At 42.6% G+C, this 16,681-nt stretch overlaps 1 protein-coding gene across 1 annotated transcript in view; it reads left to right on the plus strand.

Annotated features, from left to right (window-relative positions):
• Positions 1 to 16,681, plus strand: part of NALCN (sodium leak channel, non-selective) — a 366,003-nt gene that overhangs the window by 148,666 nt on the left and 200,656 nt on the right. Inside the window, exons 8-9 of the mRNA XM_075918747.2 lie at positions 15,599 to 15,741; positions 15,868 to 15,972. Of these exons, the coding sequence (XP_075774862.1) occupies positions 15,599 to 15,741; positions 15,868 to 15,972 (248 nt within the window). The remainder of the gene's footprint in view (positions 1 to 15,598; positions 15,742 to 15,867; positions 15,973 to 16,681) is intronic.

Here is a 16,681-nt window from a genome sequence, read left to right on the forward strand (position 1 = left end):
AGAGCTGTGTAAACAGTGCCAAATATCGAAATAAGCTATTTCAAAATAGCATCAAAATAAGATATGTAATTTGAGTATTGAGTAAATTTCAAGTTATGGTGCTGTGTAGACGCACCTTTAGGATCCCTGCTAAGGACGAGCTATCTGTAAGCAACCTAAGTTTTGCATGAACCGGATTGTGCTTGTCAAAAATGGCTGTCGTTCATTAGCAACATGGAGACTGAGTTACTCTGGGAGCTTTCCACTTGCAGATCTTGATGGCTTTGGTTTGCTCTATGATACTTCCATCAGCAGTTATTAGTGTGGTCAATAGGGGTATGTCTGTGCATATTTTGAAGTCTGCACTTTGATGCTACCTGGGGAATTTCAGTTGTTTTTCCTCACAGAGAGAATTTGTTCGCACCTGAGATTGGAAATGCTTGTCCAGATTTAGATTAATCAAAGTAAATAAACTTCATATTGGTCCAACTGTCCCTTTTTATAAATGTTGTGCCTAAAGCAATTGTGGTGCTCGACAGGTGCAGATCTCTGCTTGGATTAGGAGACATCCAGAGAGAGAACATTTCTAATGTTACCATAAATAAGTTCCCATTTATGCGGAGTTTCAGATCTATCCTGCAGATCTGACAGGAGGATTTCCCCTAAGGACTTAACATCTGAAAGTGGCATGACAGCTGAAGCTGCTAGGTCTGGTGTGTAATGCTTAATTAAATCCAAAGATCACCAAGCAGCTGTATGACAGATTTGTTCAATAGATGCACATGTGTTTCTTGCCCCAGAAGAACATTATAGCCTTTATGAAATAGGCATTAACATAAGGCGGTCAGGGAATTCTTTAAATTTGTATATTTTTCAAATAGAAGATCTAACCTATTTTGCTGTAGTAAAATATGAAACTTGCAGGCTTTTTGTTAGCTTTCATTCAGGAAATAATCTATTTGAAATACCAAAAGAACTAATATAATGTGTGTGACGGACCGGGCCGTGTCTGGGCACAACTGAGGGTGTCCGCTCAGGGCGAATTGCTCAACTTTGGGGCTCCTTACAGTCCCCAGACTGGTGACCTCTCCAAACAGGCCACAAACCAGTCCCACAGAGCGCTTCAGCTGCCTGCCTGAAGCCTCACAAGCACAACCCCTCCGACACCCCAGCACTATCCGTGCCCCAGATGGCCCCGGGCCTATACACAGGTGGGGGGGTCCTAGCACCCAATCCCACCTACCCCAAACAAGTTATGTCCGGTTCCAAGAAACCAGCCACAGATCCCTGGTCAATTTACCCTCTGGATCTTACCCACAAATCACGCTGGGCCAATCCTTTAGAATCTATATCTAAAGCTTTATTATCACAAGCAAGAAAAGCATGAGAGTAAGGTTGTTAAAGAATAGTACGTTACATGCACCGAATCTCCCAGTCCTCGATGCAGGCTCTAGCAGAGATGTTACAGCTGCTGGTTTAAAAGTTCTTGTTGCACATCCTAGCATCAGGATGAGTTCACAGGTCTTTTGGGCTCTTCGATCCCTGCAATGCTGCCTCTGGGATGAAGTGCTGAGCTGAGAACAAAATGGCATCGACCACATGGCCTCTTTATACCTCCTTCCTCACCTCTTCTGGTATGCAGCAGGTCACCTGGTCCTCAGCCTCTCTCTGCTGGCCGCTCTTAGGTGTCCGCCCTCATGCTTTAGGTGTATCCTTGGCCCATTGAGTGCCATTGTCCCACAGGGCCTCGCTAATTAGCATGTCCACAGGCCCGGGCTCTGCCCAATGCTCAGCCACATGCAGAGAAGTATTCAGTATCCACACAGACTACAGATTCCTAACTACACACACAGACATTATACAACCACATAAATAGCTTACATAGGATTATCAGATAATAAGCTTGTATTCCGCACCCCGCATGGCCCCCTATTATACCATTGTTGGGGCCAGCACCCACACCTATGGGTGCAGCCATGATCTGGCTGCTTCCCTCAAATTCCAGTAACATGACAATGTGTAAAATCATTCTAAAGCCCTGTCGTCTCTGTGGCAGATGTGAAGTTACCATGGCATTATTTGATAATACTGACTTTTCGAATACTGTATGTGACCATGTCCATGAGGCATAGTCACTGTATAGTTTACACTGGGTTATTGCACTTTCCTGTATTCATGTATTTATCTAACTTCAAAAGAGGTTGTTGGAAAAACAAGCAGCAAAACAAACTAGCTCTAGATAAGCAACTTACCAACAAATGGGGGAAGGGAGGAGGGCACCTACAGTTCGAGATAAGTAAGGAAAACTTGGGGAAAATTACAGGACAATGGCCTACTTCCAGGCTGTATCCCAAAGGTACATAGTTGTTTGGCCATGGCTGGAAGAGTAGAGATCAAAGGGACACTGGCTGACAGGACTCCCTGGAGAAAGAAAGGGGGAGAGAAAAAGGAGGAAGGAGATGAGTGTTCTGGCTGAGAGAATCTGTCATAGATGTGAAGGAAAAATAGGAACCGGTAAGGGAAAAATAGACTAGCATGTATAATGTTTATTGGTTTAATATCTGTTTTCTCAGAAATTATTTGGTTCTAAATAAAATGATGCTTGTTTTAAGAAGGTTTTCTGGTCACTTGTCAGTTGTCCTGCAGGTGCTGAACCTAAGTTAGACCCTCTGAGGTAATCACAGGAAATACCAGTGGACTGCAGGTCAAAGCCTGTTTTAAGAGTGGGAAAATTGTTTTAAGAGTGGGAGAATTTCTTCACCTGAGATCTGAGGGGGTATGCTCAGAGAAACCAGGAAGAGTCTGAAGTGCCATTAGTCTGGTCACTGTGTCAATCATTTGTTCTGGTTTTTGGACAGAGGAGAAGCCAGTAAATTTGGCCATGTATACACTACACAGATGATTGACGTTGCTGCAGTCGATCTTCTGGGGTTCGAATTAGTGGGTATAGCAAAGACCTACTAATTCGAACTGAGAGGGCACCCTTGACTGTGCTGGTAGTCCTGCTCCACATGAGAAGTAAGGGAAGTTGATGGGAGCGTTTGCCCTAAGACATGAATTAAGATACGTCGACTCCTGCTACGTAATTAACATAGCTGGAATTGCATATGTTAAGTCAACTTTCCTCTTTAGTGTAGACCAGGCCTTTGTGAGAAAGTTGAAGGCAAGTTTGAAAACTACACTGAGGCTATATCTACACTATGCTGTTCTTCCAGAAAAAGCTACGCAAATTGCGAACCGCAAATTGCGTAGCTTTTTCCGCTTCTTTTATCGGAAGATGCTTTTTCGACATTTGGCTCATCTATGCTGGGCCAAATGTCAGAAAAAAATCTTTTTCAGAAAATTCCTTCTTCCTCATAAAACAAGGTTTATGTCAAAAAAGTGCATCTGCTCTTCTGAAAAAAATTTCAGAAGAGCAGATGCGTTCCCTGGATGCGTCAGAGCAGACGCGTTCTCTGATACTATCCCGGAAAAACTCTGTAGTGTAGACATAACCTAAGTAACTGCATGCAACAGTGGAATTACCCATTGTTGCTGGATAATATGCTCATTGAGGGTACGTCTAGACTACAGGCTTTTGTCGACCGAAACTTTGTCGACAGATACTGTCGACAAAGCTTCTGTCGACAAAGAGCATCTAGACTACATCCAGTTCTGTTGACAAACCAATCCGCTTTGTCGACATGACAGTGTAGACACAAAGGATATTGTAGATGCAATAACCAATAAAAGGTGTTATTCCTTGTAGAATGAGGTTTACACCCGTCGACAAAACTGCTGAGTTCTGTCGATGTTATGTCGACAGAACTCAGCGGCAATGTAGACGCAGGTATAGTTTTGTCAACAAAAGTCTACTTTTGTCGACAAAACCCCGTAGTCTAGACACATCAAGAGAGCAGTAGCTACTTGTCACTAATATTATCCTTAAATGCTACAATTTATTATTTTAATTTTTTTTTCTGTATTTCACTGGTTTCTTAGTAATGCAATATACATCAATGGAAAACTACTCTTTTCTTTGGTACGTAGTGGCAGGTGTTGCAAGCTCACTAAATTATGTACATAAGCCTTTTTCTTTTCCAAAGTATTTTTTGTTATAGCCCATGTGATCTGGTATTTGTAGAAATTAAATCTCTGTATTTTAAATTCCTTGCTATTCTGTGCAAAAGTACAAGATGGAGGTATGTAAGAAATGAACAATGTATCAATTCAACAATTCCTTGTTTTTCCTGAAATGTCAGTAGGCTTTTCAAAGTTAGTACCCAAAAGGCCCACACATTGAGTGCAGGACAAGTTATTAGCACTAGAACCATGTGAAAAAAAGGAAGATTCATGAATAGTTATGCAAATAAAATCTTCTGACTCACTGTCAGCACTGCCTGCCCCTTTCATTTGTGAACACTGGGGGTGAGGGAGGTTTTATTTGCAAGAATGTTCATTAAAAGCAAAAGTTGTTAGAAAAGCTAGTGCAAATAAATATCCATGAATATTCACCCAGAGTACTCTTGTGTCCAATGTGACAAGCTACTCACACACTCATTTATAATTCAAAAGGGAGCTTAAGTCATCAAGTCAGGGAACAGAAACAATTGTTGCATAACTTTAGAGTCCAGTCATGTGGAGAAATCATGAATACCAAAAATTCTCAGTGACCATTGTGCAGGCAGTCTAAAGGCCTAAATGCATTCATTCATACTGCTCATTAAACAATTGCAAACAGTGAACAAATTTTCAAAAATTATGACATTTTCATGGGTGATTTATGAACAATGAGTGTAACTTCATCAAATTATTTACTGCAAATCATCCAAGTAGTAGTTTCCCTTCTACTTTTCATCACTAGCTCGGTAGAACAGTGTGCAGAGATAATCAGTGTTTATATCTACAGCCCTTCCCTGCACACTAGAATGCATAGTCCCTTAACTAGATTATTTTTGAAGCAGTCTTATACTTTATTTACCCTTTCATAGGTAACCAGATTTTTAATATGAAAAACCCAGGACATGGAGACACTGTGTGTTGGAGGTCTCTACATTTCCACAGTATTTGCAACTGAAATATCGTTTTCCGAATAGGACTCTCTTGTCCCATGAGTTGAGACATGGAGAAAACAGCAGTGTTCTCTAGCACACTTCATTCACTGAGTTAATTCTCTGTTTCACTCCTTCTTCTGCCCATTCTACCCTAAGCTACATAGTAGTCGGGGTTTGAAAAAGGTGTCAGAGTAGTCACCCTTCTTCTCTTTCCCCCTTCCGCACATTAGCTAGCTGATAAGTGAGAGCATTTTGAAGAGTAAAAGTTAGATTATCTTGTTTCAGAGGCAAGGAAAGGAAAACATTCATTTACTCATCCATTCATTCAGGTTTTGATCTTCCTGCAGATTTGTTTCCCAGAAACTCAGCCAGCTTTGCCTTACATTCTTGGGCTGTCCATGTTTCCCACTGTTTCCATCATAGCTCACTACAAGACATTGGAAGAATTCATGACCTAATCAGAATCTTTCCAAAGACCTTACTACTAAAATAAATTAAAAAATAGACTGGTCAGTGAGAATATCCTTGCCTTGTGGGAGTCGTCACAGTCATGACTTTCTCAGTGCACAGGAATAAAAGTGGTATATGACTGTGATATTAAATTATTTCTTTATGTATGTAACCTTTTCCAAACACTTTATAAGTGTATAGGGAGGTGAAACAACGTATAGCTCAATAAAATGAGGATAAAGAAAACCAGTGTAGTGGTGTCCACCCCAAAAATCAAAATAATCCCCTATGGTGAAATTGTTTGACGTTAGAATTAGAGAGTATGCACAGTCCCTATGAGCTTACTCTCTGTTATAGCTGAGCATAAGGTGCATGATCGCCACCTGGTGGCTACTACTATATTAAATAAACTAATAGTAGACAAACTGGAAACTTAAGTATTTTACAGGAAGTGCTAAATAATTTGGTGTGTTTTAATGGCAGTCAATGTATTTTCATTTGTGTGATTAATATATAATTTAAAAAGAAAAGCAATGAACTCAAACTTGTCTTTATAAATTCTACAAAACTATTATCTCCTGGTTTTTTTCACTACATAATGGGTTGGAATATTCTTCCAGTACAATAAAAAAGGAATTTCTCACAATCCTAATAATTATAACTGAGTGATCTCTATGTTCAGACCCATAAAAATCAACCTCCAAAATCAGATCCATATATTTAAAAAGTCCAATTTTTCAAGGACTCTGATCTTTTAGGCATTTGGCTGCCAAAGGCTACTCATTTAGGGTATGTCAACTCTACAGGGAAGATCAAAGCTGCTGTTGATCTTCCAGGGTTTGAATTAGCGGGTCTAGTGAAGACACACTAATTCAAACTTAGAGGGGCACTCCAGTCGATGCCAGTAGTCTTGCTTCCATGAGGAGTGAGGGAAGTCTAAGGGACAGTGTTCTCCTTTCAACTTCCTGCAGTGTGTATGGTGCAAAAGTAGAGTTAAAGTGCTTTGACTTCAGTTACACAATTAACCTAGCTGAAGTTGCATATCTGAATTCGACCTTGTCTTGTAGTGTAGACATACCCTTAGGTTGTAACTCACTCTCAGCGTCAGTCCCACAAAGTGTAGTATTGTTTACCTGCAGCTGAGTTGCAATCAATGGTGTGAAATTCCTTCCCCGTCTTTGAAAACCTCAAAGAAAATAAAAAGGGATTCTGTTCTAATCAGATACTTACAACCAAGTGTGCACTAATGGCTATAAAGGGAAAACAAATAGCTGAAACTTGCTTTTGGAAAATAAGATTTATCCATACAAATGAATGATCTTTACAAACCATGAACCCTTAAATTTAATTCCAAAGTACATAGTGTAGGGTTCCAAATTTAAAAGGAGACCGATATTGTCGAATGAGAACAGGATGCAGTCACAATGAGCAAGTTACAGCAATTTGCAAATGAGAAAGGCTGATAGTACTGGGCTTGTTAGGAAGAGAAATAGAAGGAAGGGAAGGATCTTTGTGAAACCCCTGTAAGAGGACTGCGCTTCATGTTGATGGACTGGTAAGTGAAAGGTCCTCCGGTGGGTTATGGTCAGAAGCTTTCAAGTGAATTTTCCTTCTCATCAGGCTTACAGCCAGAACTGGAGGACGAGCAAAGCCTTTCGAGGAAAATAATACTTGTAAACCAAAAAGGTCAGCATAAACCAAAATTCATAAGCATCTGGCTAATTTATCTTAATATTTTAACTTTTGACTTTTGTTTTTAATAATTTATGATACCAGCTATAAATCAGACAGTATAATTACAGAAATTAAAAATAGAAAACACCTCCTGGGTTATGCAATCTGTCTACCTGTCGGTGCAATATTGATTGTCTTGTGGTTAAGGCATGCGGGTTCTGTTCCCGAGTGTGCTTACATATATTTTGTGAAACCTTAGGCAAGTCACTTTATCCCTCATCCTCAGTTTCCCTATTTGTAAAATAGTACAAGTGCCTTTTTCGCAGCATAAAGTATGTATCCACTCATGGGGAATCCTTAATGTAGCAGGGTGTGATACCGCAGATCACACTGGAGGCTAGAAGAGGGACAGAGGCACAAACCATCATGTACACTATGAAATATAAATATCTGTTGAAAAGATCCTATTGCCCTGCAGCTTATAGGGAAATGGGGCTTTAATCTTCTCAACTGTGTGCCCATTTAAACATCTCACTTCTTAACAGCTCTTCGTGTATTCAGCAGAAAGATTTGGTCTTTTCATTTCTTCCTCCCTGCCCCCAGTAACAGTGTTCTTCATGCTATACTTGATTTATCTGCACATTGGGGAACAGTCATACATCCTTTCGCCCTAGCTCTGCAAGAAAACCAATGGAATTTTTACCTTTTATTGCAATCATTTATCTTATGGGAAGAAAACATATTAAAGCAAATACTTCTTCCTTGCCCCCTGAGGCTAATGTTTCCAGCTGGCAAATCTGAAAGACACATCTGTATTAAAGGAGACACACTCCCTTTTGTCATTGTTGTGTCCTCCTCAGCTGCTGTTGGGCATTCTCTCTAGAGGTGCCAGCTCTCTCCTAACTCATGAATAGGATCCCTCAACTTAACCCAGGGATGGCCATCCTGATCATGAGAAGGATCCAGGATTCACCTACGTTCATTGCCAAAGTGCCACTATAATACATCAGAAGACAGCTGATGAGCTCCCCTTCAGTTCTGTCCCCAATGCCTCCTACTTGTTGGCAGCCTTGCCGATCAGTGCCTCCCTGTCCCTCCCGGTGCTTCCTACCCAGGGATGCTGGAACAATTTGTATAGTGCAAGTGTTGAGAGCCATAGAACTACACTGTAAACCTTATGTATAATGGAAACCATTTAGAATCTTGGGTGCAATAGTGCCCCCTAACTCTAGTTTAACCTAAGGATGTTAAGTATCATGTGACTGACTAATCGAATAGTCGTATTTTTGCATCGACTATTCGATTAGTCGATAGTGCAGTGCTGCCCCTTTGAAATGCCACTGTGGCATTTCAAAGTGGCACCGCCGCAAAGAGAAGCTGACCCCAGGCTCCATGCAGTGCTGCCGCTTTGAAGTACCTCCCTCTTCTCCCCGCCTCCCCTTGCTGCCTCTATCTGATAGAGGGGAGTGACTAGTCCTTAGCATCCTTTGTTCAACCACAAAAACATCCACCCTTTGCAATCAGCTGTTTTGCCGTGTGCAGGAGACTCAGGGGAGGGGAGGTGCTAGGGTACAGAAGGTTCATGGGAAGGGGCAGGAAGGTGGAGGCGCCTCGGGGAAGACGATGGGGTTGGGGCAGGGCCTGGGGCAGAACCGGGGGCTAAGCAGTGAGCAACCCTCCCAGCACATTGGAATGTTAGCGCCTGTAGCACCAGCCCCAGAATTGGTGCCTCTGCAAAGAACTGCATAGTAACTTCTGAAAAGCCACATGTGGCTCCGGAGCCACAGGCTAGCCACTTTTGACTTAACCTGGCATGAATCAGTCTGCCCTTAAACTCCAGAGGCTCGTCTACATTGGCCCCTTTTCTGGAAGGGGCATGGTAATTTTTGAAATTGCAATAGGGAAATGCGCGGGGGATTTAAATATCCCCCGCGGCATTTAAATAAAAATGTCCGACGCTTTTTTCCGGCTTTTAGAAAAGCCGGAAAAGAGCGTCTACACTGGCCCCGATTCTCCGGATAAAGCACCCTTTTCCGGAGGATCTTATTCCTACTTCAAAGTAGGCGCTTTTTCCGGAGGATCGGGGCCAGTGTAGACGCTCTTTTCCGGCTTTTCTAAAAGCCAGAAAAAAGCGGCGGACATTTTTATTTAAATGCCGCGGGGGATATTTAAATCCCCCGCGCATTTCCCTATTGCGATTTCAAAAATTACCATGCCCCTTCCGGAAAAGGGGCCAATGTAGACATAGCCCAGGACTTGCAATTGTCCTTGTCTTCCTGTCAGTTTCTTAGAGGCAGCCTGGCATGGTGCTGATGCCCCTGTGTTATACCAGGCATTTCTACTTCCTCATCTCTCTCTCTCTCTATGTTCTCCTTCCTTTGTAGCTGGGGCTGTTTTCCTTATTGGTCCTACCTTTGGGCGCATGCCTCCATAACTAGCAGTTCTGGCAATTGTGCTTGATGTGGTCAGCCTGGTTGCCCGCTAGCAGGCAAGACTCTTCACTCCCTTGTCCCTCTGCTGTTACCAGATTTGCCCAATACTCTGAGGGATGCTCATTTATTAGGGTTCCTCTTATGGGGCTGGGTAGAACATGATCAATTCTATCAGTGTGCAGCTTGTGCTTACTTGTGCTCTCGTATGGAGCTGAATTCTTCCTGCTGCCAATTCCCCCTCCCACTGGAGCTCTCCTGCAGAATCTAGGTTCCTCAGAATGGGGTTCTTCCCACCTTAGCAACACACAGACACTCACATCCATTAACAGAGCATACCTGAGAGGACTGGGTAATCAGCACTCATAAGCTGACCCCTCATATGTCCCTGGTTCAGCAGGCTGGGTTAATAGCAATGCCACACTGCACCCTCATGAACTTTTGGACACAGTGGGCTGGATTAAACAGCACTTTAAGCTGCCAACCTCATAAGCCCCCATGTTCAGCACCTCCTATCCCCACTTTCACACCACAATCATTCACTGGTAAACTACACGATGAGCAAGCCCTACAGCATTTTGGACACTACAGGGATCTTTAGCTTGGGTACAAGAAGCGTTGTTGCAGAGCAAATGGGGAAGCTAAAACGCCACTTGAGGAAGAGTGAGCGAAAGAGAAAGAAAGAGAGAGAAACAACCATCTTTACAATGAAAATTATGTATTTCTGGGTAGTGAATACAGGCAATCCCCGACTTACGCGGATCCGACTTATGTCGGATCCGCACTTACGAACGGGGCTTTCTCGCCCCGGAGGTCGAGGTAGCGGATTGCTACCTGCAAGCTCCGGGGCAAGAAAGCCCCGTTCGTAAGCTGCTCTGGTGCCCCTGGTCTGCTGGAGACCGTCTCCAGCAGACCAGGGGCACCGGGCAGGTTCCCGCGCTTCTGAGGCTTTGCCAGAGCAAAGCCTCAGAAGCGCGGGAACCCGCCCGCGGTTGCCGCTTCAGTCCGGATGCCTGTGGTCTGCTGGGGATGGTCCCCAGCAGACCACAGGCACCCGGACTGAAGCCGCAGCCACGGGGGGGTCCTGTGCCTCTGAGACTTTTCCAGAGCAAAGCCTCAGAGGCGCGGCACCCCGCTGCCGCTGCGGCTCTGCTCCCGGTGTCCCTGGTCTGCTGGGGGGGGGGGGCCGGCTAGTGTGCCCCCCCCCCCCCCAGCAGACCAGGCTTTTGTTTTGGACCCTGGAGCAGAGCAGCTGGGGCGCTGCCGATTGGTCCTGCAGCGCCGCTCTGGGCACTACTGGACCAACCCGGCAGCACCCCAGCTGCTCTGCCCCAGGTCCTGATTCAGCCGCTGCTGGTCAGTTTCAGCAGTGGCTGAATCAGGACGCCTGGGGCAGAGCAGCTGGGGTGCTGCTGGGTTGGTCCAGTAGCGCCGAGGAGCGGTGCTACTGGAGCAACCCAGCAGCACCCCAGCTGCTCTGCCCCAGGTGTCCCCAAGTCAGCCGCTGCTGAAACTGACCAGCGCTGACTACAGGAAGCCCGAGGCAGAGTTGCTCTGCCCCAGGCTTCCTGGAATCAGCGCTGATCAGTTTCAGCAGCAGCTGACTTGGGGAAGCTTGGGGTTCTTAAGTTGAATCTGTATGTAAGTCAGAACTGGCGGTCAGTTTCAGCAGCGGCTGAATCTGGACGCCAGTTCCTACTTACATACAGATTCAACTTAAGAACAAACCTACAGTCCCTATCTTATACGTAACCTGGGGACTGCCTGTATACAGTAGTTCCTCATTTAACACTATAGATATGTTTCAAAAAATGATTGTGGTAAGTGAAAACGTGTTATGCGGGGGTCAATTTTCCCATTGAAAATAATGGAAAAGGTGGGGGTTGCATTTCAAGTAGTGGTGTCTGTTGGGACTGAGGCATAAGGTTGGGGGAGAAAGGGGACTGAGTTACAGCAGGGAGGGGAGGTGTTTGGCTCTGGGGAAGAGAAAAGGAGGAGAGGGGAGGGGAACTGGATTGGGAGTATGCCCCTGTGACGGGTCTGCTGGGACCCGCACTGTGTCTGGTGAGGAGGGGTTGCCGGGGAACCGTGCAGTGAGCAGCGAACCCTCTGCTGCTTTGCAGGGAGGTCGGGGAAGCCCCGCGCAGCTGCCGGCAACGGGCCAGCTGGGGAAATCGTGTTATTCCAGGGATTGTTGTGTAATTCAAAAAACGTTCCCTAAAACAAAATCATGCTATCGCGAAAACGTGTTAAGCGGGCACATGTTAAATGAGGAATTACTGTATATATAGGGAGCCAGACACACAAAACAGTTACAATATAAAATCTAAATTGAAACTGATTACAGATGTTAGAGCTAGCTAACCATATAACAGTTTACATGGAAAAGTCAGGAGGCTATGCTTAGAGAGAGGTGAGGGCGGGGGGAAGAAGAGAGAGAAAGAGAGAGCACGAGAAAGACCTTACACTCCGTGGAGCTTGCACTGATAGGGGTTCCCAGATGGTGATGGGAGCTGGGGGTCCAGAGGGCAGGAGACAAGCAGAGCAGAGCCCCCAGCACGATCAGACAGGAGATGAAGAAGTCTCGATGGAACTGATGCAGTTTAAATCCAGGTATCAGAACAGTTTTTGTTGGGCCAGGAGTTTTTATAGGGATAGGACAATAGTTCAAAGAGAAACAGAGGCAAGACAACAGAGACTGATCACACCCAGTTATGAGTGATGTTCCTTGAAGGAGCTCACAATGCAACTGGCCAGTTTCAATATTTTGGATGTCAATAGGATCGTTACTAGAATTAGTCTGATAATGACTAATTTGGGTGTAGCATCTGGAGCAGAGATTTCCCATCAGGCAGTGCTTCTCTGCTTTCGGTATCCCATAGTTTACTGCGGTTCCTGCCTTGGAAGTTCTGGTCTCCATACTGTATGCTAATGAGATGTCCCTCTGTTCTATCTTCAATGCAGATGAGGCTGGGGTGTTTCCTTAATTAATTTAGGTGTGTCTTCCCTGGCCTTTTCATTGCTTTGTCTGATTCTAGCAGAGGTCTAGGGGAAAGGGGGGGGGGATGATTTTCCATGAATGTCACTCCCTGGCGCCCCAAGAGCACAGGGCTGGTAGGAAATACTGCTCAGTGGAGGGTTTGAAAATCCCACTACAGTATCCATATGGCCAAATGAGTCTAGCTGCTAGTAATTCATGTTTTCATCTTGAATGCCCCTTTGTGCTCTGTATAATTCAAAGCATGAAAATACTTAGTGTAAGTTGAACAGGGTTCTGTCCCTATATCACTTTTCTGCATGTAAGACTTTCCTTTTTTGTGTATTTCCCTCCTACGGGCGGATGAAAGAAACATTTGTCTTTGATACTGTAAGCGCAGGTTGAGAAGGGTCTCAAAAAGCATCATCAAACTTCAAGTCTGATATGACAAGGTGGGTGAGGTAATATCTTTTACTAGGCCAATTTCTATGGGAAGCTATTTCCTGAAGAAGAGCTCTGTGTAGTTGGAAAGCTTGTCTCACTCAACAACAGAAGTGGATCCAATAAAAAATATTACCTCACCCACCTGGCTTCTCATATATCCTGAGATGAACATTGCTACAACACCGCTGCCTATGACAATATGTTATATTTTTTTAAATCTTCACAAACTTAACTTTTTAAAGGTATTTTTTGTGTACTGTAATGTTTATAATGCCTTCTCGTTTACTGTTCTTCCTACTTATCAATAAGGTCCATTCAAGATCAACTGCCTGTGTGTCTCTGTGTGCCTCAAAATAGTAGCTTCTCTTCCACCAAAGTCTGAAGATGCCATATATGAAATGTATGCTCTTGTATGAGGCTCGTCTGACAATCCAGTGTCTGATTGCGAATCTTCTTTCTACTCAGTGTGCAGCCAGAGGCACACAGTGCATTATTTTTCATTCCGATCTTCTCATTTCACAGTCTAACTGTTTGCATTTGATTTTTAGACAGCGAAAATTCTCTGTTAAATGATTTTGTAAATGAATATTTTATATAAACGATCTTAAAATTCAATAAAAGCTTCTGCACTGATTCCTTGTCTTTTGAGCTTCCTTGCTGTTTGTTGGGAAAATCCAAGCATAGGTAGGTGCAGACTGAGTATAATGATAATAGCAACACCAGCACACTGTTTCTCAATAGAATATTTTCTTAGGAATCAAAGTTCAGATTCTCAATCAATTCTGAAACAGGAGAAAACTAAGTATACAAATGTCAAAATAATATTATAATATAATACAATTGTGGGTCGCTATCAGTGTTCCCTCTCATTTTTTCCATTCATGAGCAGAATAAATTTTGTTACATGTCCCAAGGCATGTGTGAATGTATACCATCATAGAAATACATGCTGCTGGCTGTGGGTATGGTGGATGCTTTGCTGGGCAGTACCTGAATCTCTCCTGTGTGGCTGCTTACAGGGAGCATGAGTCCCTATCCTATAGTGAGTTTACTGTGAATAGGACCCTCATTGACTTAAATGAGGCTCTGTGTAAAGGCAGCAATCAGCCTGAATGAGGCTCATTACAGGATTATTAGTAATAGTAGTATTTGTATTTTAATAGGACTTCAGGTCTCCAGTGATAGACCAAAGCACCCACTGTGCTATAGCAAAAAGACTGTGCCCCAAATAACACATCTACCCCTCTAAGGTTTTCTTACAGTGAAAGTATAAAATAAAGGACAACAGCTGTATACAATAAATAGACCAGGGAAGCCACAAGATAACAATAATACAGAACTAGTCAGTATGAACTCAATAGTCATAGTTTTGATTTTAGATAATTATCTTTATCAGAATGATAAATGCAAACTAATTTAATTAAATACATTTTTTATTCCTTTATTCCTTCTCATGCAGAATAAAGGGTTTCAGGATTGTGTGCTACTATCAGAAAAATATTTGAAACAATGGTGTATAACTGTGTAAATTGAGCATTCAGGATCCTGTTTAGCAAGCTCCTTAAGCAGAGACATAAATAGGACTACGGTATTTCATTTTTAAAATTATGCACATGCTTATCTTTCTTGTTGTGGAAGGAGGGATCTAGTTGGCTAGCAATGGCTGTAGTTATTCAAGTATATGATATAACTAAATAGTTAAGAACTTGCTGCCCAATTTACTTTTCTTTCTTTCTTTCTTTCTTTCTTTCTTTCTTTCTTTCTTTCTTTCTTTCTTTCTTTCTTTCTTTCTTCACTAAATAGAAATAGTATCAGAAAAGTTGCCAGTAGATACAGAAAAGCAAAATGATGTTCTCCTCTTGAGATTTTAACATTTGGTTGTCAGCTGACAAGCACAAGAGTCAGTTTGCAAAAACTGGCTGCAGGCACAAGGATGCTCTTGTCTTCTACAGTTTGTAGTTCCTTAAAATTAGAAAAAATAATAACTTTTAGCAATAAATTTTCAAATCAAATAGTTTTCCTTACACATGAAAGCTCACAACCCCCTCACTCTCCAAAGACTGAATAACTTTAATTTTAAAATGGTTTTGTAAAGCATTTTCTAAAAGCAATGACACTTAAATTAGAATGGCTGTCATACATATGTGCACTATTGCACTGTTTAAATGCATTGAGCGTGATTACTTGTACCAGTTTAACCACATACCTTGTTGTATATTTATGATTACCTAATCTATATTTTCTTGTTAATGCAGAATAAATTCAAACTCATTTCTCATGCTGGGGAGTCTAAATCCTGATAAATTAATTCAACTTTCTCACAGATAATCCTTTTCTCACAGTGGGCTGAGTTCTGCCATTGGAGTCATTTGCACATTTCCCATTAAAGTCATCCACAGGGCTGTGTGTGTGTATCCAAGAGGTGGATGTGACACACTGTAATAGAGAAACAATTTAGATCTAATTATAAGAAAAGACAACATGCAAGAGTGCATAAAGAGCAACTTCTTTTGTGGGAGTTTTGCCATTTACAAAAAGGGAAATATTTAAAAAATGATTGTTTGTAGATCTTGAAAAAAATATTTAAAGTATTTTAATTTTTTTGTTAACAGGCACAAGCATATTTACCGTTTACGAAGCTGCTTCTCAAGAAGGATGGGTGTTCCTTATGTACAGAGCAATTGACAGTTTTCCCCGATGGCGTTCATACTTCTATTTCATCACCTTAATTTTCTTCCTTGCCTGGCTTGTTAAGGTACTGCTCGTTTGTTCTTTTATGCCTGCCTGGAATATAAATCACGTTCAGTTGAATTTCTGCTCTTTTCCACCTTCTGCTCTTTTACCACTATGGTAAGCTTTTGCTTTTTAATTTTCCCTGTAGAACGTGTTCATTGCTGTCATCATTGAAACATTTGCTGAAATAAGAGTACAATTCCAGCAGATGTGGGGGTCCAGAAGCAGTACCACCTCAACAGCTACTACCCAGGTAGAGTGATAGATGTTATACCTCTCAATACTGAGATATTGTCTGCATACCTGTGCTTTTAATTTATTGCAGATTAAATGGGGTATCTTAAAAATATTATAGTAGGGCATAATCAAGCCATGGTTAGTGGACATATCTTCTTGCTATAGAGTGTACAAACTGCCCATTTGTCCGTCGTAATTAGAGGTAGAAGGATTGCTTTTAAATTTTTGGTTCAGTATAATATTTGAGTTTTGAAGTTTGGGTTCTCCCTGCCACAACCCTGGGAGTTCTGTACCCCACTGATTATTGGGGTGTGTGCCCTTGCTTGTCCCCTCTTGTGCATGCCTCTGTCAAGACTTAAAATGTCTGCTGCATCATCTTAGTGTCTATTTTAAGTATCTAGACTGTAGGAATGACCATGCCTCTTCAGACTAGTTGCCTACCTAGTGCAGTATCTTGTGTCTGATAGTGGCCAGTACTAGTTACAATATGGAAAAAAATCCTACAGAAGGCAGATAGGGGAAACTTCCCCGTAAGGGAAATTTCTTCCCGTCCCCCAATATTTGGATGTTAGTTATAAAGAATAAGGGTGTAAATCACATCCAAAATTGTTTTGCTTAGTATTTTCTATCATCACGCTGGAAATTCTTGTTAACCACATGAATGTTACAGTGGGGGAGGTCTAGGTTGGATATTAGGAAAAACTATTTCACCAGGAGGGTGGTGA

This window comes from Pelodiscus sinensis, chromosome 1 (assembly GCF_052426305.1).
Source record: "Pelodiscus sinensis isolate ZL-2025 chromosome 1, ASM5242630v1, whole genome shotgun sequence".
Classification (NCBI taxonomy): Eukaryota; Metazoa; Chordata; order Testudines; family Trionychidae; genus Pelodiscus; species Pelodiscus sinensis.